At 38.5% G+C, this 19596-nt stretch overlaps 1 protein-coding gene across 5 annotated transcripts in view; it reads left to right on the top strand.

The window, feature by feature from the left end:
* Nucleotides 1–19596, top strand: part of LOC148869912 (diacylglycerol kinase 4-like) — a 106679-nt gene that overhangs the window by 66169 nt on the left and 20914 nt on the right. For 4 of the 5 annotated variants that reach the window (XR_016108269.1, XR_016108270.1, XR_016108271.1 and 1 more), the window contains one exon: nucleotides 3915–3992. The exons of the other annotated variant lie outside the window; for it this stretch is intronic. Coding sequence is in view for 1 of the 4 variants with exons in the window: in XM_088973915.1 (XP_088830041.1) it covers nucleotides 3915–3992 (78 nt within the window). In the remaining 3 variants the exon portion in view is untranslated. The remainder of the gene's footprint in view (nucleotides 1–3914; nucleotides 3993–19596) is intronic. 5 annotated transcript variants of the gene reach the window in all.

The following is a 19596-nucleotide window of genomic DNA, read 5'->3' as shown; positions in this document are numbered from 1 at the left end:
CGTACGGAGCCAATCTTTGCAGTTGGAGAAAAGGTTTTGACATAGTCTACACCATAATGTTAAGAGTACCCTTTTGCAACTAAACGGGCTTTCAAGCGTTCCATTCTCCCATCTGGTATATACTTAATAGCATACACCCATTTACAACCAAAACATGCTTACCTGGGGGAAGAGTGGTGAGTTCCCATGTATGATTGTGATGAAGAGCAGAGAGTTCCTCTTCCATAGCTTTTCGCCACCCTGGTGATGTAAGATCCTCCTGAACATCCTTAGGTATGGCTACAAAGGACAATAGGGTAATAAACTGGCAATGGGAAGTAGAAAGGTGAGATACAGAAACATAATTGGATATGGGGTGTAACGTGCAACTACGTTTACCTTTCCGCAGTGCAATAGGAAGGTCAAGATTAGAGGCCAATTCAGTTGTGGAAGGTGTTGGATTTGCCGCCAGAGTAGAAGGTAGTGGAGGTGCTGGTCTCTGTTGATGAGTATACACTTGACGAATTGGTGGTCTTTCGATACACTCCTGCAATGGGACCGGGGGAGACTCAGGCACAAGGGGAACCACCGGGATCGAATTATCAACCGAAAGAGGAAGAGGAACCTCCATAGGCAAAGGATAGATATCAGAACCAGAGAAGTATGGCACTGATTAAAAAAATGTAACATTTGGACAAACAAAGGATTTCCAAGTAATAGGATTGTCGCATTTATACCCTTTATGGGCTCTAGAATAGCCAAGGAAGATACATTGAATGGAGTGAGCATCCAACTTGTCTAAACCAGGACCAAGATTTTAGACAAAGCACACACACCCAAAGATCTTGGGAGTCAGGGGGTATGGAGATAAAGTAGGAAACAAGGTAGAGAACGGAGAATGACCATCAAGAATGAATGTGGGGATGCGATTAATGGGAAAACAAGCAGTAAAGATTGCATCACTCTAGAATCGTTTAGGAACATTCATATGATGAAGAAGAGACCGAGTTGTTTCAAGTAAATGTTGGTTCTTTCTCTCAGCCACCCCATTTTACTAAGGAGTGTGGGCACAAGATGTTTGATGAATAATACCATGTTGTTCCAGGTATTGCTGAAAGGAAGAAAGAAAATACTCTCTACCATTGTCAGAACAAAGAATTTTAAGTGACACACCAAATTGGGTATGCACTTCAACATGAAATTTTTGGAAAATGGAAAATAATTCACTTCTTTCTTTCATTAAATAAAGCCATGCCACTCTTGAACATTTATCAACAAAGATAAGAAAATATCTGTAACCATTGTACGACTCAATCCTAATTGGACCCCAAACATTTGAATAAACTAAATCAAAAGGACTCAACATACGCCTATCAACTCTAGGACTGAATGAAACCTGATGGTGTTTCCCATACTGACATGACTCGCATTGCAAAGACGACAGATGACTCAATGACGGAACAAGAAGCTTGAGAACTTTAAGAGATGGATGGTCGAGTCTACAATGCCACTGAGGAGGAGTCAAGGAGGTTTGAAGCGCAACCGTAGAGCCTCCACTATCAAGATAATACAATCTGCCAGGTTCATGCCCTCCATCAATCTTCTTCCCCGTTGTTAGATCCTGAAAAACACAAGAGGAAGGGTAAAATGTGATAAAACAATTGGGGGATTTGGTTAGTTTACTAGTAGACATAAGATTAAAAGGAAACTTGGGAACGTATAAGACAAAAGACAAAGATAGAGATGTAGTGGTAACATTACCAACACCGTAGATGGGGGAAGTAGATCCATTGGCAAGGGTAACATTATTTGATGTAGAGGTTGGAGAAAGGGAGGAAAACACACCTGGAGTCCCAATCATGTGATCAGAGGTTCTAGAGTCTCCAGAGTCATTTATCTAGGGTGAAGGTTTGGATGCTTGGCAGGCTATACCTGAATGAGCAAGGGTGGTAGTGTTCTGATGTGAAGTGGCCTGAAGAAATCTCTCATACTCCTCTTTGGGAATACTCATCATCTCCTTCCCATAAGTAGTTGTGACTGTCAAAGATGTTGGATCAACTGGTTGAGTATCACTGACTTCATTGCCACCAACAGCTGTGTGATTAGCCCATATGGATGGTGGACTATGTAAATCATAACAAAAGTTAATTGTGTGTCCTCTCCCATAGTGTGTGCACTTCCTTGTTGTGCTCCCCCTTCCTCTGCCATGACCTCCTCCATTGGTACAACCACCCATAGGATTACCACGGCCTCCCTTAACTGTATGACCACCTCCTCTGTGCCCATAAGAACCATCTCGAGTACTAACCAGCACTGATCTGTCGGAAGTTATATTACTCTCTACGGGGCTAAGAGATATCCTATGGAGACGAGCAAACACGTCTTCTAGAGTAGGGAGAGCAGATCCTCCCAATATTTGTGCTCTGATAGGTTCATACTCTGCTTTCAGTCCCACCAAGAACTGTGTAACATCTAATTGTTCCCTTTGTTGTTGCTGAATTTTAACGTCCGATGTTAAGGGATGATAGACGTTAAGTTCATTCTGAAGATTTTTCATACAGGCATAATATTCTTCAAGAATCTGATTTCCCTGCTGCAAACTGAAGTTTTCTTGATAAAGCTGATAAACCCTTGTAGTGTTGTCTTGTCCAGAATAGAGTTTCTTGGAATGTTCCCATATATCCCTTGCTGTATCTAAAAGCATGAAGATAACACTGATTTTAGGCTCCACACTGTTCCACGATCATGTCATGATCTGAGCATCCTCTTGCTTCCAATCACTAGAACCCGGGGATTCAGCACTCAGTTTCTCCTCCCGTACATGTTTCACTTTCTTCTTAGCCTTCAGAAACACTTCCACTGACTTGGCTCACAGAACATAGTTTTCACCGTTGAGTTTGATGGATGCCATCTAGACACTTAAAAAATCAGAGGAGATCATCACAGTCGATTTCTGGTCACCACTCGAATCACCCACCGATGCCATTTCAATCTACGAAACTGGTTCTGCCCGTCAGACACACAAAAGAGAAGTTTCAGTCGCTGCATTACTGTTCTTCAACTTCCACACCAGCACACTTATAGTCACCACGAGCTTGCCCTAGCTTGCATTCGGTCACTTTGAACACCACTGATCTGTGATCAGGCAGATTTAAAAACACAGTGAATACCTCTTGAAGCTGCTCATTAGAGGGTTCAAACCACAACTACTGCACCTACTCGACCACCACAGCTGTCACACATAGTGACAGCAGTCCACACACAAATTTTTTTCCTTGTTCACTCAAACTGCTGCAGTCGTCTACTGTCACTAGAAGTTAACCCACCAAAACCCTAGATGTTGCTGCAGAAACCCGGGTTTCTTCGCAGTCCTCTAACCCAGATTTCTCACACCAGAAAAAAATGGAAAAGAAAGAAGGAGGAGGAGAGAAGAAAGCTGCAGTTGACTTCTATTAGTGGCGCTCTGATACCATGTTAGTGTTCAGCCGAACTGAAGAGAGAAGAAGAAGAAGAAAGGAGAAAAGTGTTGAACTGAGAAGTCTAACCCAGTCGACCATGTATTTAGACTTAGTAAATAAGTGTACAAGGACAGAAATTCCCCTGTCTAGACAGAAGGCATATAACTCATACATTACTGATATGGAAAAGACTGAAATGCCCCTGTCTAGTCACTCTAACAATATGTTTGAAAGCATATATCTGGAAGGTATAGTAATTGTATCTAACAATTTTTAGCAGTTGCATGCATAGTTAAACTGCATTGTAATTTTGTTCCATTCATTTTTTTTTACATTCTAGTTCTAGTCCATATAAGCTATTTTAAGTTGTTGACTATGCTTTTGTTTTTTAACTTAAGAAATGCATTGTTAACATTTTACATTCATATTTTCTTTACTAATTATATTAATATTCATTCATAAAACCCATGTATGTAGGGGTCTCAAGAATATTTTACGATTGCATATTAAAAAGGTCAATTGCTCAGAATGGGAAAATGTTCAAGTCCCTTCAAGGTACACTTCAATTATTCCACCGTTTTCACTTGATTTTTTTGAATGGTCTAAAAGATTAATGTTGATAAATGTGCGCATTAGGAAATGGAAGTGAAACAGGTTGGTTTAAAAAGAGGGGAGGAATTATGTAGAGATGTGTGATAGCAGCTATGGTTTGGATTATTTGGGAAGAAAGGAATGCAAGAATATTCTCAGAAAAGAAGAAACTGGGATAACTTGTGATGACTAGGGTTATTGTTTGGATTAGGACTTTGGACTTGTTCTCAGTGTTTTCTTTTGATGATGTTTGGAGGAATTGGGAAGTGATTGTGAGAAGTTCTTCAAAAAAGGAAAAAAAACAAAACCTGTATGGCAGCCTCCTCTAGAATGTTATGTGAAATTGAATTTTGATGGAAGCAGTCAAGGTAACCCCGGCCCCTCTGGGATAGGAGGGGTAATGGGAGACACGGAGGGTGATGTGACTGCTTTGTTTTTGGGTCCAGTGGGTTTGGGTGACTCTATTAGAGTTGAATTTCTTTCTATAGTGAAAGATGTACAGACTGCAAATCAACTTAATATGATAAATGTGGTGATTGAGGGGGACTCTATGTTGGTCGTGGGATGGCTCAAAGAACCAGCGTCCATAATATGGAGTTATAGGAATGCGATGAAAAATTTTAAATGGCTTACTAGAAACATGAATTTATGGTGAAAAAGTTTAAATGGCTTACTAGAAACATGAATTTAAGGGTACAATCATAGTTGTCAAGGCGACACCTAGGCGGGCACCTAGGCAACAAGGTGCCCTTTGAGGCTCGCCTCTCCTAATCGCCAAGCAGTTTTCTACTTCCTACTATAAAATACTTTTTTATTCATTCTTTTTTGAGATTAAAATTATAAAATAGACATTATTAAACTAAAATAATCATTTTGTGTGTTTATATACTAATTTCTTTTTATTATTTTCTTATTTATTAGGGTTTAATCAACACAAACATTGATAAATGCTGTATTGAACCCTCATAGACTTAAAAACCTGAACCAATAAGTAAGGAAGAACTTACAGTTTTATCTAATCAGCACATTTTCCTCTTCCATATATTCTTCTTCTTCTTCTTCTTCTTCTTCTTCTTCTTCTTCTTCTTCTTCTTCTACTACTTCTACTACTACTACTACTACTACTACTACTACTACTACCAATACTTTTTATTTCCTTCTTTTCCTATAACAAAAATAAGGGTTCAGCCCCTATATTTTTTTGAACTTTATTTTCCTTCTTCCTTTTCTTCTCATGATAATGTTGATTTTCTATACTTTAATATGAAATTTATACTTCTCATGATTATGTTGATCGTAGGGAACTACCCTAGGATCTATGTTTTTAACATAAAAAAAATTCACTGCCTAGGCGACTAGGCGACAAGGCACCCCCTAGTTTCCTAGCCTCGCCTTGGTGCCTCGAAAACTATGGGTACATTGGGTAAAATTCAACTATATTTAGGCTCAAATGTAATTTGTATTTTATTTTTCTGTTGGAGAGGTAACATCTCGTGTCTCTCTGGGGGATATGTGTAATGTTTTGGGTATTTGATTAATAAATTTTGAAGTTACTTATCAAAAAAAAAAAAAAAGAAATAGAAGAGAAAAAGGAGCCCAAGAGTTAGATGGCAAAACCTAAAAGAAGAAAAATTAGCACAATTAAGACACAAGATGATAGTAGAAGGAAAATGGAATTCAGGTTGAAAGTCTAATGGTTTTGGGCTTGAAATGACATGAAAAATTATCACAATAATCTTATAATTTTTATTTGAATCCTATTGATTCATTAATATTACGATTTATACAACTCATGTGTTTCAAATTAGTTCAATTAATTAGTTCCCTACATTGTCTCTATTTAGTTTTGTCAAGCGAGACTTGTTTTAAAGAGCCATCAAATGTGGATTATTTGACTTTCAAGTCAAACTTGATTATATCATCTTAGGCATCTGATGTACAAGTGGTACTATTGTTTTTGGTGCATATATATTAATCAATATTCAGTTCAATTCAACTTCATTTATGATTCAGGATATGTTTACAATTTTCAAAACATTGGTGAGGGGACTACCATGTAGTATGCAACTTCCTGAGTCTTTTTTTTTTTTATTTTTTTAAGTTTATTTTTTTTGTTTAAGGTTATTTTGACCGTTACCTATCTTATAAACCAGATGACTTCTCCTATTCTTCAATATAATATTCTTATCAGATTTTGTGTCTTTGAAAAGATAGGTTTTAATGTAAGTAGGACTAAAACAGAATATATGGCATATAAATTTAATAACAATGGGAGTGCAAATCAGGGTACACTCGGGATTGGAGACCAAGAGGTTACTCAATGTTGACCTTTTATGGTACCTTGATTCAATAATTTATAACAAGGAAAAGGCTGAGGAGGATGCCACCCATAGAACTAGAGTAGGATGGGAAAATTAGAGGGTACATCTAGAGTTTTATGTGATAGGTGAATATCACTTATAAAAAGTGTGTTGCAGAAATGCATATGCTGAGATGGACGAGTGGAAAAGTTAGAAAGGATAAGGTAAAACGAAGCTATTCATAAGAACTTAAAAGTAGCTCCAATAGGTGATTAAATGAGAGAAAGTAGACTTAGAACGGATTGGCGAAATAGGATTCATGCAGCCAACCGCATATAGTTGGAAGAAGTCTTGGATGAGGATGATCAGGTTTTGTGTCTCAACTCTCTAATTTTTCCTTTTCATCCTTGAGTTTTTGGCTATGTGTGTTTTGCCTCTTTTTTTTGGGACCATTCAAGTCTAAACTTGATCCTAATGCATTCGAATATGTATTCCTTGGATATAGGATTACTCAAAAAGGGTGTTGTATTTTTTATTGCCTCCAAGAAAAGGTTTGTCTCTACAGATATCACTTTCTGGGAAATTGTTCCTTATTTTTTTTCTTCAGGAGTTCTTTCACAGGGGGAAAATAGTGCTTATGAGGAAGTAATTGTTGTTCCATCGTCAATTCCTACTTCCATTTCCACTTCATCTACTCTTGACTCTTGCAAGCAACCAAAACTTAAGGTTTATTCCACTAGGAAGAAGAGAACAACTAAAACTAATGTAATCAAAATTTTCAAAATCATGGAACCTTTCATCTTTTTCTCCCATTGATAGTGATCTTCCTAAGGCCATTCAAAAAGAAAAGTGTTCTCGTACTCTTTTATCTTATTGTTCTTGTACTATTATCTTTATCTTATGGTGTGAGGTCTTCGTTTCAAGCCTTTGTTTCTTTTTTGTCTCAAGTTCAGATCCCTAAGAACGTCCAAGAAACTCTAAGAAAACCTGAATAGAAAGCTGTGTTTGATTAGTAAATGAGTGTACTAATAATAAAAAATGACATGTAGGACTTACTTGACCTTCCAAAAGGAAAAAAAAAAAGCCAGTATGGTGTAAGTGGGTGTTTGTGTTTGCTATAAGGCATAAACCTAATGACACAATTGACAAATATAAAGCAAGATTTATGCGAAAGGGATTCACTAATGTTAACAAGTTAGGCTTCTTGTGTAGTGCACCCATTTGTTTCTCATTCTTTTTTGTTGTAATGGGGGTCGTTTACCTTATCTACTATGTAGGGGTATTTTAGTCATTGTGCCTTTTTATGTCACTGATCCAGCCCAATCAATATCTATATACATCACAACCTTCATATGACCACCTTTAGAAAATAAGAGCCCCCATCCAAGATGTCTCTTCAAGTATCTTAAGACATTTTCTGCAACTACAAGGTGAGATTGCTTGGGAATACATATGCTAACTAACTCCCACCACATGGGCACTATCTGGTCTGGTTGTGGATAGATATAGAAATCTTCATATTAGTCTCTAGAATTGTTTAGCATCAGTAATAGGCTCCTCTTCACCTTTCTGCTAGTCTACGATTTTGTTCAATGGGTGTGTTTGCTGGACCTAGATCCTTTGATAGAACAGGCAACCTCTATCCCAAGGAAATAGTGTAGTGGACCTAGATCCTTCACCTCAAACTAATAAGCTAACAACTCCTTCAACTTCTTTATCTCTAATACCTAGTTACCTATGATACAATATCATCCACATAAACAATCAAGTTATAATTTTATCTTGTTCTTCACAAATAATGTCTGATCAATTTGTTATTGCTTGAAACCCACTGCACAACCTTGCTAAAGCTGCTGAACCAGGCTCTAGGGGACTGTGTTAACCCATATAGGGACTTCTTCAATAGGCAAACCTTCTTCTCACTTCCCTTAACATGAAAACCAGGATGTTGGATGATATACACCTCTTCCTCTAGACCTCCGTCGAGGAAGTTATTTTTTACATCAAGTTGGTGATGATCTCAATCAAAATTTTCTACCAATGACAAGAGAATTCTGATGGAGTTCATTTTACCAACCGAAGTGCAGGTCTCAGCATAATATATTCCATATGCCTAAGAGAAACCTTTTGCTACTATTCCGATTTTGTACCTCTGCATTAAGGCATCTACGTTGTGATTCACTATAAAAACCCATTTGCATCCAACAAGTTCCTTCCCTTCAAGAAGATCCACCAACACCCAAGTGTTGTTTTTATGTAGAAAACAAATTTCTTCCTTCATAGCGTCTGCCCACTCAGGTGAAGCTAGGGTTTCTGTAACATTGTTGGGAATAAAAAACATTAGGCACATTTGTCAAGAAAGAATGGAAGGAAGGAGACAAAGTAATCAAGAGAGACAAAGTGAGCAATAGAGTGTTTGGTAGTACAATATTGTATACCCTTATGGATGGCAATAGGAAAGTCAAGTTCATCAATGGCAATAGGAACATCATCAGCATGGACAATATCAAAAGGAGAATCAATTGGAAAAATGTCAAAGGAGGTATTAGAGGGAATAATGGTGCCTACATTTGTCTATTGAAAGTCTAAAGGGAATGGTTGTGCAGCTTCAAGTCTCTCCACCTCTTGTAAGTTTTGATGATGCTTATGGCAACATAAATGATAAAACACATTAGGAGGGGGGGGGGGAGGAGGAAGAAGAAGAGAATATATAGGAGTAGGCATGGGAATCTAGAATCTAGATTTGCCTTTTCTCTAGGCTAACATTATCCCCTTGAGGAGAGGCGGGAAAGAAAGGTTGACTCTCACAAAAGGACATATCCATGGAAATAAAATACTTCTAAGAAAGAAAATTTGTATTGATAGGGTTTAGATGGTTTTGAGGCTTTTGGTCTTTGGTGGTGATCTTTTGTATGTGAAATCTTGTCACCTTGTTGTATCCCCTTTTCTTTAATAAATTTTTTATTTATTACAAAAATAAATAAAATACTTCTAAGAATGAGGATCACAACATTGATACCCTTTCCGAGAGAGGGATAACAAAGGAAGACACAAGGAACAGACTTAGAATCCAATTTTTCACAAGGATAGCCACTGGTTATTGCACCTTTCTAGGAGGTAACTTGGTAAACCTGGAGAAGAAAGAAGCAGACACTGGTAGCAAGGTTTGGTGCAGAAGCTGAGTACCAAGCCATGGCTCATGGGATGGCTGAAGTGTTATGGATTAAGAATCTCTTGGGAGAGTTGGGATTCACAATTGACAGTCCTATGTCTTTTTACTGTGACAACAAGAGTGCGGTTTGGTTGTTGGGGAGGAAAATCCAAGACAAAAAAAAGGATACTACACCAAATGATGGAATGTCAACAGGGTGTCTGTAAGGAATTAGTGGATGATCACTTGCAGCCTTACAAGGAGAATCCCAACAGGGGTAAGCTACAGATGTGTGTGAATCAAAAACAAGAGGCTTTTCGAACAAAAACTTAATTCTGGGAAGATCAATGATCCTTCAACTGTTGGACAAGGATATCTGACCAAAACTCTTTATGCCTCTCCTGTGCTAACCTCTTTGCCTAACCCAGGTTTGTGTGTAATTTCTGAATTTGATACTAACCTTTGCTCTGTGACTGAAGCCTATCCTCCAAGCTTCCATGTTGCCATCGAGCTGCAAGCCCAGGCTACTGAAGTTGGAGGAAAGATTGGGGTGATGGAGATGGAAGGGGAAGAGGAAAGGGGGAGAAGAATCTAGGAATTAATAGAGAATTTCTTTTGGAGAGTAAATAAGGGATGAGTTAGAGGAGGGAAGAAATATTGGTAAATTAATTGGAAAATCTTCAACTGTAAATGCAAATGGAACTGGAAGGAAACTTTGAGGAGGAAGGGAGAAGAACGAGGCTAGGATTGTTGAAGAGAGTGCTAAGAAAGACTCAATGGTTGAACTTGTGGGAAAACTAAGGTACAAAATTAAGAACCCGAATAAATTGAAAGTTTAATGGAGGAAAAGAAAAGAAGAGGGGAATTTAGTGAAAGAAAGGGGAGAAGAGGATGCAAATAGAGGACAAACAGTAGGGGTTGATAGGAAGCCAGTTTAAAGAAGAAGTTGATAAGTTGGAATATGAAAGGCTTGGGGAATGCAAGAGATCTTCAATAATGTAAGTGTTGAGGAAAGAAGACCGACATAGTGAGTTTTTAGGAACCCAAGGAGGCGTTTGGCAAGTCTTTTTAGGAAGATCTTCTAAAAGCTAAAGACCATCAAAGACTTATTAGCTTTCACAAGTAGACCTTCAAAGACCAAAGACTGTTTGGTTGCAAATTTTTTCAAAGATCTTCTTAAAAGCTAGAAAGATCAAAAGACCATTTGGTGAATGTACTTAGTTCTACTTACACACATATTAAATGTCATATGTAAGACCCAATAACACGTTCAAACATGCAAATGGTACCTGTGGGTACCACACACATTTACCTATACAAAATTATTAAAATGGGCCCCACTCATGCACTTCTCTTTACAAGACACCAATCTAGTACCCAATACAGTTCAACACACAACCCAATATAGTCTCAAGTGTACCATCCCTTCCGTTATCAATTAGGGGTGGATTCGAGCTGAATAGCTAGCTATTCGAGCTCAACTCGCTAATGTAGTACAAGGCTCGGGCTTGGTTCGAGTCAAAATCTTGTAAGCTCAAGCTCAGCTCGGCTCGAGCTTGACTTGAGAAAAATGTTTTATAAAAATAAAAAATTATAAATTATATATTATTTTTTTATTTGATTATTTTAAAAATTAAGAATTATAATAATTAGTTATTATTATATATAAAAATAAAAATATTATATATTTATTATTTTCTATAATTTTATATTATTGTTATTATTATTATTATTATTATATGTGTCGAGCCTTACGAGTCGAGCTTTATTAGGCTCGAGCTCAGCTCGATTAATAACGGGCCTTTAAATTGGGCTTGTGCTTAGCTTGAAGCTCGATTGAAACCAAACCGAGCCGAGCTTCTCATGAGCAGAGCTCGAGTAGCTCGTGAAGAGCTTGGCTCGTGGCCCACCCCCAGTGATAAGAGGCCGAAATCATACTGCACTTTCTATAAGTTCATAACATAATCGAGCCACAACCAACAATCTAGTAAGGTTGTTGGCTATTCACTGTTATGGTAGTTGAATTCAAAAGAGATTATTGAACCAAAAAAAAAAACAAGGATATTAGTGAAATTTCCTGAACCTTTTTTTTTTTGAGTTAATAGTTAAGGCTATTTGTGACATGCTTACCTCAAAGAGGGCATATGGTCCAATTTCACTAAAATGAAAATTTCTGTCAGTTTATGATCCAATTTCATAATTCGCAACTTCTTAAATATTCACAAACAGGGGGCTAGAATGTACCACCATCTACAGAAATAATATCGTTTGATGAATAGATATCAACGTAGGGAGATGTGCATATGTGGACACTACAAACAACTTAAAGTAGTTGAAAGATCCCAAGTGGAATCTACATTTAAATGTGTTGGTTCGGCTGATTTAATGTATATGTTTGTCATTGTTGGGTCTTAAGTCATTAGTTATTGGGCCTAAACTTGTTTAATGTTTTATTTGTCTAGGTGTCCCATCACTAATCAGGGGCATTCTAGTCCATTCATGTAACACTATGTAATAAACATATATATAAGATAGTAGGGTCGGCTAAAGGGTTTTGAGCCGCCATTCTCAAACTTTCTCCTCTTCTTCTTCTCTTCTTCTTATTCGGTTGTTGTGTTCCAGCAAACATGGTATCAGAGCATTAATCCATCTCCTGGTTACAGCCAACGCCACCTTTTCTACTCTTATCTATTCCTTCTTCTTTTTTCTTCTCTATCTTGGTTGCTGCAAAGAAACCCTAGGGTTGACTATAGAACACAACAAGATCTACATCTAGGGTTTCCCTTGGTTGTAGGGTCCAAGGGGAGTTTGTCCCAGAAGCTGATGCCCTACTAGACTCCTTACAGTAGGTAGTATCCATTCGGCTGCTAAGAGAGATCTGTGTGGAACAGATCTAGGCGAGAGGACTGATTTTGGCAGTCCTAGTATAGGTCGTAGGGGTGGTTACAGTCTACGACAGCAGAAGTCAAAGCCCAACAGAAGTCAGCACAATGCAACAGTGGGTTGCTCTCAGTTTCAGATCTGTTACGAGTGCTCAGGACTGTAACAACCTCAGTAAGTCTGAAACAACATTCTTTGTACTAAGTTTGCAATCATGATCATTGCAAGAGGGAGGAGATGTCTTCAATATCGGGGGAAGTGTCTTCTAGGGATATTAGGTCTGGTGGGAGGTCTCCTAATCTTGGAGAATCCAAATCTGCACAGCTTGCAGATTACCAGTGTGTTGTTGGATGAATACAACTTCAGAGAATGGTCTGTTTCTGCCATTCTCTTCATTACTTCCCGGGAACTCACGGGTTATTTAGATGGACAGAAGAAGGAACTTGAAGTGGGTAGTGTGGAGTACACAGTTTGGTGTAAAGAGAATGCTACTGTTATGTCCTGGCTGCTTGCTTCAATGACTCCAAGAGTAGCCAGGACTATTCAACACTTCTCCACTACTGCTAAGATTTGGGAGAAAGTGTCTAAAACTTATGGACAGAGAAAGAACAATGCCATAATTTATAGGCTAAACCAAGACATTGCTGCCTTGAGACAAGGAGATATGACTGTTGCAACATATTTTGCAACCCTAGAAGGACTATGGGAAGAGCTTGATCACCACCTTATTCTGGATTGGGAGAATGCCAAAGACAAGGAGAGGCATGATAAACAAATTGAGGAGGGTAGAGCCTTCAAGTTCATGGCTGGTTTAGACCCAATGTATGAGAGCTTAAGGTCTCAAATTTTGGGAAGGGATGAAATGCCAGATTTACATCATGTTTATTACCTAGTGAGGAATGAAGAGGTTAGGAGGAAAGAGATGCAAGTTGACACTCAAATAAAGCCAGTTGAACAGCCTGTTGAACATTCAGCCCTGATTTCTACAAATCAAAAGGGGAACAAGTATTCAGACAAGAGGCATCTTAAGTGCACTCATTGTGGAGGTGAAAGGCATGTAAAAGAAACGTGTTGGGTTCTTTATCCTCATCTGAAACCAGCTGCCTTGAGGAAAGACAAGAAGCACCAGAAGGGTCAAGTAGCAAGTGGGAACCTTATTACTAGTCACAGTGGTGATAGCTCAAAGAGCACATCAACAGTTGCTTCTTCTCCCATGGGACAGACTGCTAATTCCTCCGGATCCGGGTCCTTGGGTTTCTTTGCTGATGAGGTAGAGGTCCTTAGTCGGGCTTTAACCCTTCTAAGGACTAATTCTCTTGCTTCCACCTCCCTTGCCAGATCAAGTATTGTCTCTGCTTTTAGTGCAACTAGTTCTATTGACTCTACTTCTTGGATTATTGATTCCGGTGCAACTGACAACATGACACATATGTCCTCTCTATTTTCTTCCTATCACTTATTGTCTGGTCAAGATAAGATGAGAGTTGCTGACGGTTCTCTCTTTACCATCTCTAGGAAAGGAGTGGTTGACCTAAGCAAGGACCTCTCTCTTAAATCTGTTCTGCATGTTCTCAATCTTTCTTCCAATCTCTTATCTGTTTCAAAGCTTACCAAGAATTTGAACTGTAGCATAACCTTTTTTCCTACTCATTGTGTCTTTCAGGACAGATTGACGAAGAGAACGATTGGGAGCGGTCATGAGTATGGAGGTATCTACTATTTTGATGCAGAAATCAGTTTGGCCTTGCAAACATCTGCTGCCAGTAGTCAGAATAATGTGGAGTCAATAGCTAGGTTACATTTGTGGCATGCTAGGCTAGGTCATTTACCTTTTTCATCATTGGAAGGGTTGTTTCCGGAATTATTCAAGGGTATTTCAAGTCAAAGTTTAGTTTGTGAAGTCGCTAAAATCTTTGGAAATATTTACAGATTACACTGTGGATGACATGTTGAGGAAGTGGGGTGAAATTGCAAATTGCACGCAGACCAAGTCAATGAGTGTGGCTTGGACCCCCCCCCCCCCCTAGTGGATTCTTGAAATTAAACTTTGATGGATGCAGTAGGGGAAACCCGAGACAATTGGGGATCGGGGGTGTTTTTAGAGATGAAAATGGGGTTATCTCTGCTATGTTCTCAGGCCCAATTGGAGTGGGTGACTTCCTTAGAGCTGAGATATGTGCAGTTATGGAAGGAGCTCGGAAAGCTAAGGAATTGAACATCAAGAAACTTATAATAATGAGAAGAGGAAATTCAAATGGCTGGTGTGGGAGATGGAAGTTAAGACATGTTGGATTAAAAGATTAGCTAATTCCCTAGCTGACGGTTTAGCAAAACAAGGGGCAGAAAGGTATTCTTTGTTTTGGGCTAAGCTGTAACATTAGTGTCTTTGTATCTTTGTATTTTCTTGTGACTCTTGGAAGATAAGTGTGTTTGTCTTCCACTTGTAAATTTTCTACTGATGAATTAATGAAAGTGTTATTGATAAAAAAAAAGTTTAGTTTGTGAAGTGTGTCAGTTGTCAAAACAATGTATAATTGTTTATCCAGTTTCTAGTAATGAAATTCAAGCTCCTTTTGATTTGGTTCATTCTGATGTTTGGGGCCCTTCACCTTTTGTTTCTGTTGATGACTTTTGTTACTTTATCAGTTTTATTGATCACTACTCACGATGCACATGGATCTACTTGTTAAAAGGACGTGATGAAGTGCCACAGATAACCATGGAATTTTGTAAAATGATTGAAACACAATTTGACAAGAAGATTATGCAATTCCGGTCAGACAATGCTGCTGAATATTTTGAAAGATCCTTGAACCTGTTCATTAAGGATGTTGGCATGCTACATTAGTAATCCTGTGCTAGTACCCCTCAACAGAATGGGGTTGTTGAGCGCAAGAATAGACACCTATTGAAGACCGCTCGAGACTTACTATTTCAGCACAAGGTTCCCAAGCACTACTGGTTTCAAGTAGTCCTTACCGCATCATATCTGATAAATCGGATGCCATCCAAGGCATTGAGTATGAAAACTCCTTTCTCTGTCCTTTGTCCTAATCTTCCAGACTTTCCTTTTCCACCTAGAGTCTTTGGTTGTGTATGTTTTATACATGTAAAGGATCCAAAGAAGACCAAGCTGGATTCTAGGGCTACGAAATGAATCTTTCTAGGGTACTCTCCTACACAGAAGGGTTACAAGTGTTATGATCCTGTCACCAAGAAGAAATATGTCACAAAAGATGTGGTATTTTTTGAGTCTCACTCCTATTTTCATTCTTCCCAGAATCCTCTTCAGTGGGAGACTAGTGGGATGGAAGAGGATTCTTCTTTCCCCTCTTTTTTTGTGCCTCTTTCTACCTCGGGCCTTCCATCTTCTCCTCCTGATCCTCCTAATTGTAGCATCCCGAGTGAACCTAGTGAGGCTCCAGATGTGCCTGTTACCACTCTTGATGCTGCAGATGTTACTGAAGACTCCAGTAGGCAACAAAATGATATAAGAATCACCTACAACAGAAGGAAAAAGGGCCCTCTAACTCATGGCAGCAACCAATTGGACTCAGATCAACCTGTCTCAGCAACTCCAGGTAATCTTATCACACATACTTCTGATTTGGATCTCCCTATTGCTCTTCGTAAGTCTACCCGTTCTTGTACTATCCGACACCCCATTGCTGAATTTGTTTCTTACTCACGTTTATCTCCTCGTTATTATTCTTTTGTGTCTACTCTCTCCTCCGTGCATGTCCCTACTAGGTACTCAGAGGCAGTGTCTGACCCAAGATGGAAAGAGGCTATGAATGAAGAAACGAAAGCCTTAATGAAAGTAAGGACTTGGGAATTAGTGGATCTACCAGAGGGGAAGAACACTGTCGGATGCAAGTGGGTGTTCACTGTAAAGCATAGGGAGGACGGGTCCATTGAAAGGTACAAGGCCAGACTTGTGGCAAAGGGGTTTACTCAAAAGGAAGGGATTGACTACAAAGAAACCATTGCTCCAGTAGCAAAGCTCAACACAATCCGGGTTTTACTGTCATTAGTTGCAAACTTCTCATGGGAGCTACATCAGCTGGATGTGAAGAATGCTTTCCTAAATGCGATCTACATGAAGAAGTATTAATGGATCCTCCACCAGGTTATGTGTTTGATAGGAAAGTGTGTAAACTGAGGAAAGCATTATATGGTCTTAAGCAGTCTCCTCGAGCTTGGTTTGAGAAGCTTTGTGGGGCCATGAAGAAAGTGGGGTACACTCAAAGTGGGGCAGATCATACCTTGTTCATAAGGAAACAAAATAGCAAACGTACAACACTCATTGTCTATGTGGATGATATGGTGATTACAGGGGATGATCTGGAAGAGATAAAAAGATTAAAGGAGTGCTTGGCTTCTGAGTTTGAGATCAAAGACTTGGGCCATCTGAGATACTTCCTTGGGATTGAAGTTGCTAGGTCAAAAGAGGGCATCTATATATGTCAGCGGAAGTATGTCCTTGATCTTCTAGAAGAGACAAGTATGATGGGGTGTAGGCCAACAGATACTCCAATAGAACAGAACCATGGTCTACAGGAACCAGTAGGAGAGGAATACCTTGATAAAGAGAGATACCAAAAGCTGGTTGGGAAGTTGATTTATCTGTCTCTCACTCGACCAGATATTGCTTTTGTTGTACATGTTGTCAGCCAGTTCATGCACTCTCCAAAGATCCCTCATATGAGAGTAGTGGAAAGGATTCTTAGGTATTTAAAGACTTGCCCAGGAAAAGGAATTCTGTTCAGAAAACACAATAAAATTGAAATTGAAGCATATACTGATGCAGATTGGGCTGGTTCTGTTGGGGACAGGAAGTCAACTTCTGGGTATTGCACGTTTGTTGAAGGGAATCTGGTTACATGGCGGAGTAAAAAGTAGAATGTGGTTGCTAGATCAAGTGCAGAGGCTGAATATCGAGCTATGGCTCATGGTGTTGCTGAACTTCTGTGGCTTAGGACCCTTCTTAGTGAGCTCGGGATAAAGATTGAGTGTCCTCTCAGGTTGTACTGTGACAACAAGGCTGCCATCAACATTGCAAATAACCAGTGCAACATGATAGGACGAAACATATTGAGATTGACCGACACTTCGTTAGAGAAAGAGTAGTCTCAGGGGAACTCTGCATTCCTTATACTCCTTCCGAGATGCAGATTGCAGATGTGCTAACAAAAGGGCTAGCTTCAACAAAATTCTTGGACTTACTTGGCAAGCTAAACATGATTGACATCCATGCTTAGCTTGAGGGGCAGTGTTGGTTCGGCTGATTTAATGTATATGTTTGTCATTGCTGGGTCTTAAGTCATTAGTTATTGGGCCTAAAATTGTTTAATGTTTTATTTGTCTAGGTGTCCCATCACTAATTAGGGGCATTCTAGTCCATTCATGTAAAATGTAATAAACATATGTATAAGATAGTAGGGTCGGCTGAAAGGTTTTGAGCCGCCATTCTCAAATTTTCTCCTCTTCTTCTTATTTAGCTGTTATGTTCCAGCAAACAAAATGCACACTTGAAATTCTTAACCCATTTCAGAAGTATGGACAAGAAATGAATAAAGAAGGTGTTCACTTTGATTTAAGAAATTCTTGTTATATAGAATGAAATTACTTGAATTTGGGGAAATAAATCTTACCAAAATTATATTAAAATAAAACAAACCAATTTAAGAATATGTTAGTGAAAGAAAACCAGTTTAAGAAATATGGACACTTCACCCTTGGAGCATATGGTGGGGAGGTATTGGAAGTTTGTTGCTTGCAAAAATAAAATGATTACTCCAAGGAGCTTCTCTTTAAGGCTATATTATAAATTTTATAGTGTTCAGGGTGCCTTCAGCCACAACAATCTTCATTCATAAAAAAAAAAAAAAAAAAAAGCAAAGCATAACAATTTTCTGATATCTAAATTCCCTAGTGAGAATCAAATCTTCTTGGATAGCAAGCCTCCATCACCTTAACAAATTTGGAACTAGAGTGATTCTACATTAAACCATGCATTGCTAGCTCCCACTTTTTAATGTGGTTTCAATGCGCCATGAGTTTACGTATAATACAATAGTGTGCATTATATTCTAAATTTGATCTCATCAGATCAGAAAGTGTCCATTAACAACCCTAACTGAAAGGGTTGTTACTTGAAAAAGGTATTTAGAGATAGGCAGCTAACTGAAGGATGGTGGGTTCTGGAGGGTTTAGAAGAAATAGAAATTTCAATGTTAAATCTAGATAACTATGGTTGCAAAGTCGTATGTAACTTTGTCAAGTGTTGATATTTAGATGCCTTTGCTCAAGTAGAATAGGATATTACTATATTGTGGTTGGGTACAGAAACATCAAAAGGTTGATTCATAAGCATGGCCACAAGAATGCTAAAGCCTACTACCTACCAAAAAATTGCAGCAAGAGCTATACCATCCTTTCTCAAAGTATGATTTATATATGATCTTTGTCATTAAAACATAATTGCAAAAGTTTTGATTTAATGAGGGTTTTCCCTTTTGGATCAGATTTTAAAGTTCATTAACATCATACCCCACCTTGAGTTGGAAAAAAAATGCATATACATTTGGTGTTCTTATTTAACCCTAGAATTTGCTTAAAACAATTACTTTTAAAGAGGTAAAACTACACATTTGGGGATAATTTACTACATGATCACATCAAAAAGACTTAAAAATGATAAAAAAATAGCATTAGTGATAAATTTACCCAAAAGTAAAAGTAAAATGGTACTAACATCACCAAGGTGATTCTACCGTTTCTGTAAACGGCCATAAATCAAGAAATACAATTACAACTCAAACTCTCACATCATACCAATTGAAAGGAATGGATTTGAAGGGGTTTCAGTAGCAAAATAGTTGCAGGACTTCTAATTTAGCTCATTTCAATTCTAAATGTTTCCATATGGCAGACCAAATATCACAATGAGGTCAAGTGAGAGAGCAAGTGACCACTTGATTCCAAGTACACCTACAAAATGAACAATGGAACAAAGGGCATACCTCGTCAATCAGATTTTATTCAAACAGAGCAAGTTAGTGAGAAGTGAGAGATCAGATCTAAAAGCAATAGAGGTATGACCGTATGAGTAGAGATTCGGACTGAAGAAGAATGAAGAAAATGAAGGGAAAAAAAGGAAGAAAGAAAAGTGAGGAGGATTCATACCTGGTGCGGATTCCATTAGCCAATGCACTCTGAGCATAAATGACAAATT

The sequence above is a fragment of the Nelumbo lutea genome, chromosome 2 (genome assembly GCF_056320005.1).
Source record: "Nelumbo lutea isolate HS-2025 chromosome 2, American lotus-T2T, whole genome shotgun sequence".
Lineage (NCBI taxonomy): Eukaryota > Viridiplantae > Streptophyta > Magnoliopsida > Proteales > Nelumbonaceae > Nelumbo > Nelumbo lutea.
This window is presented reverse-complemented; position numbering and strand designations above follow the sequence as displayed.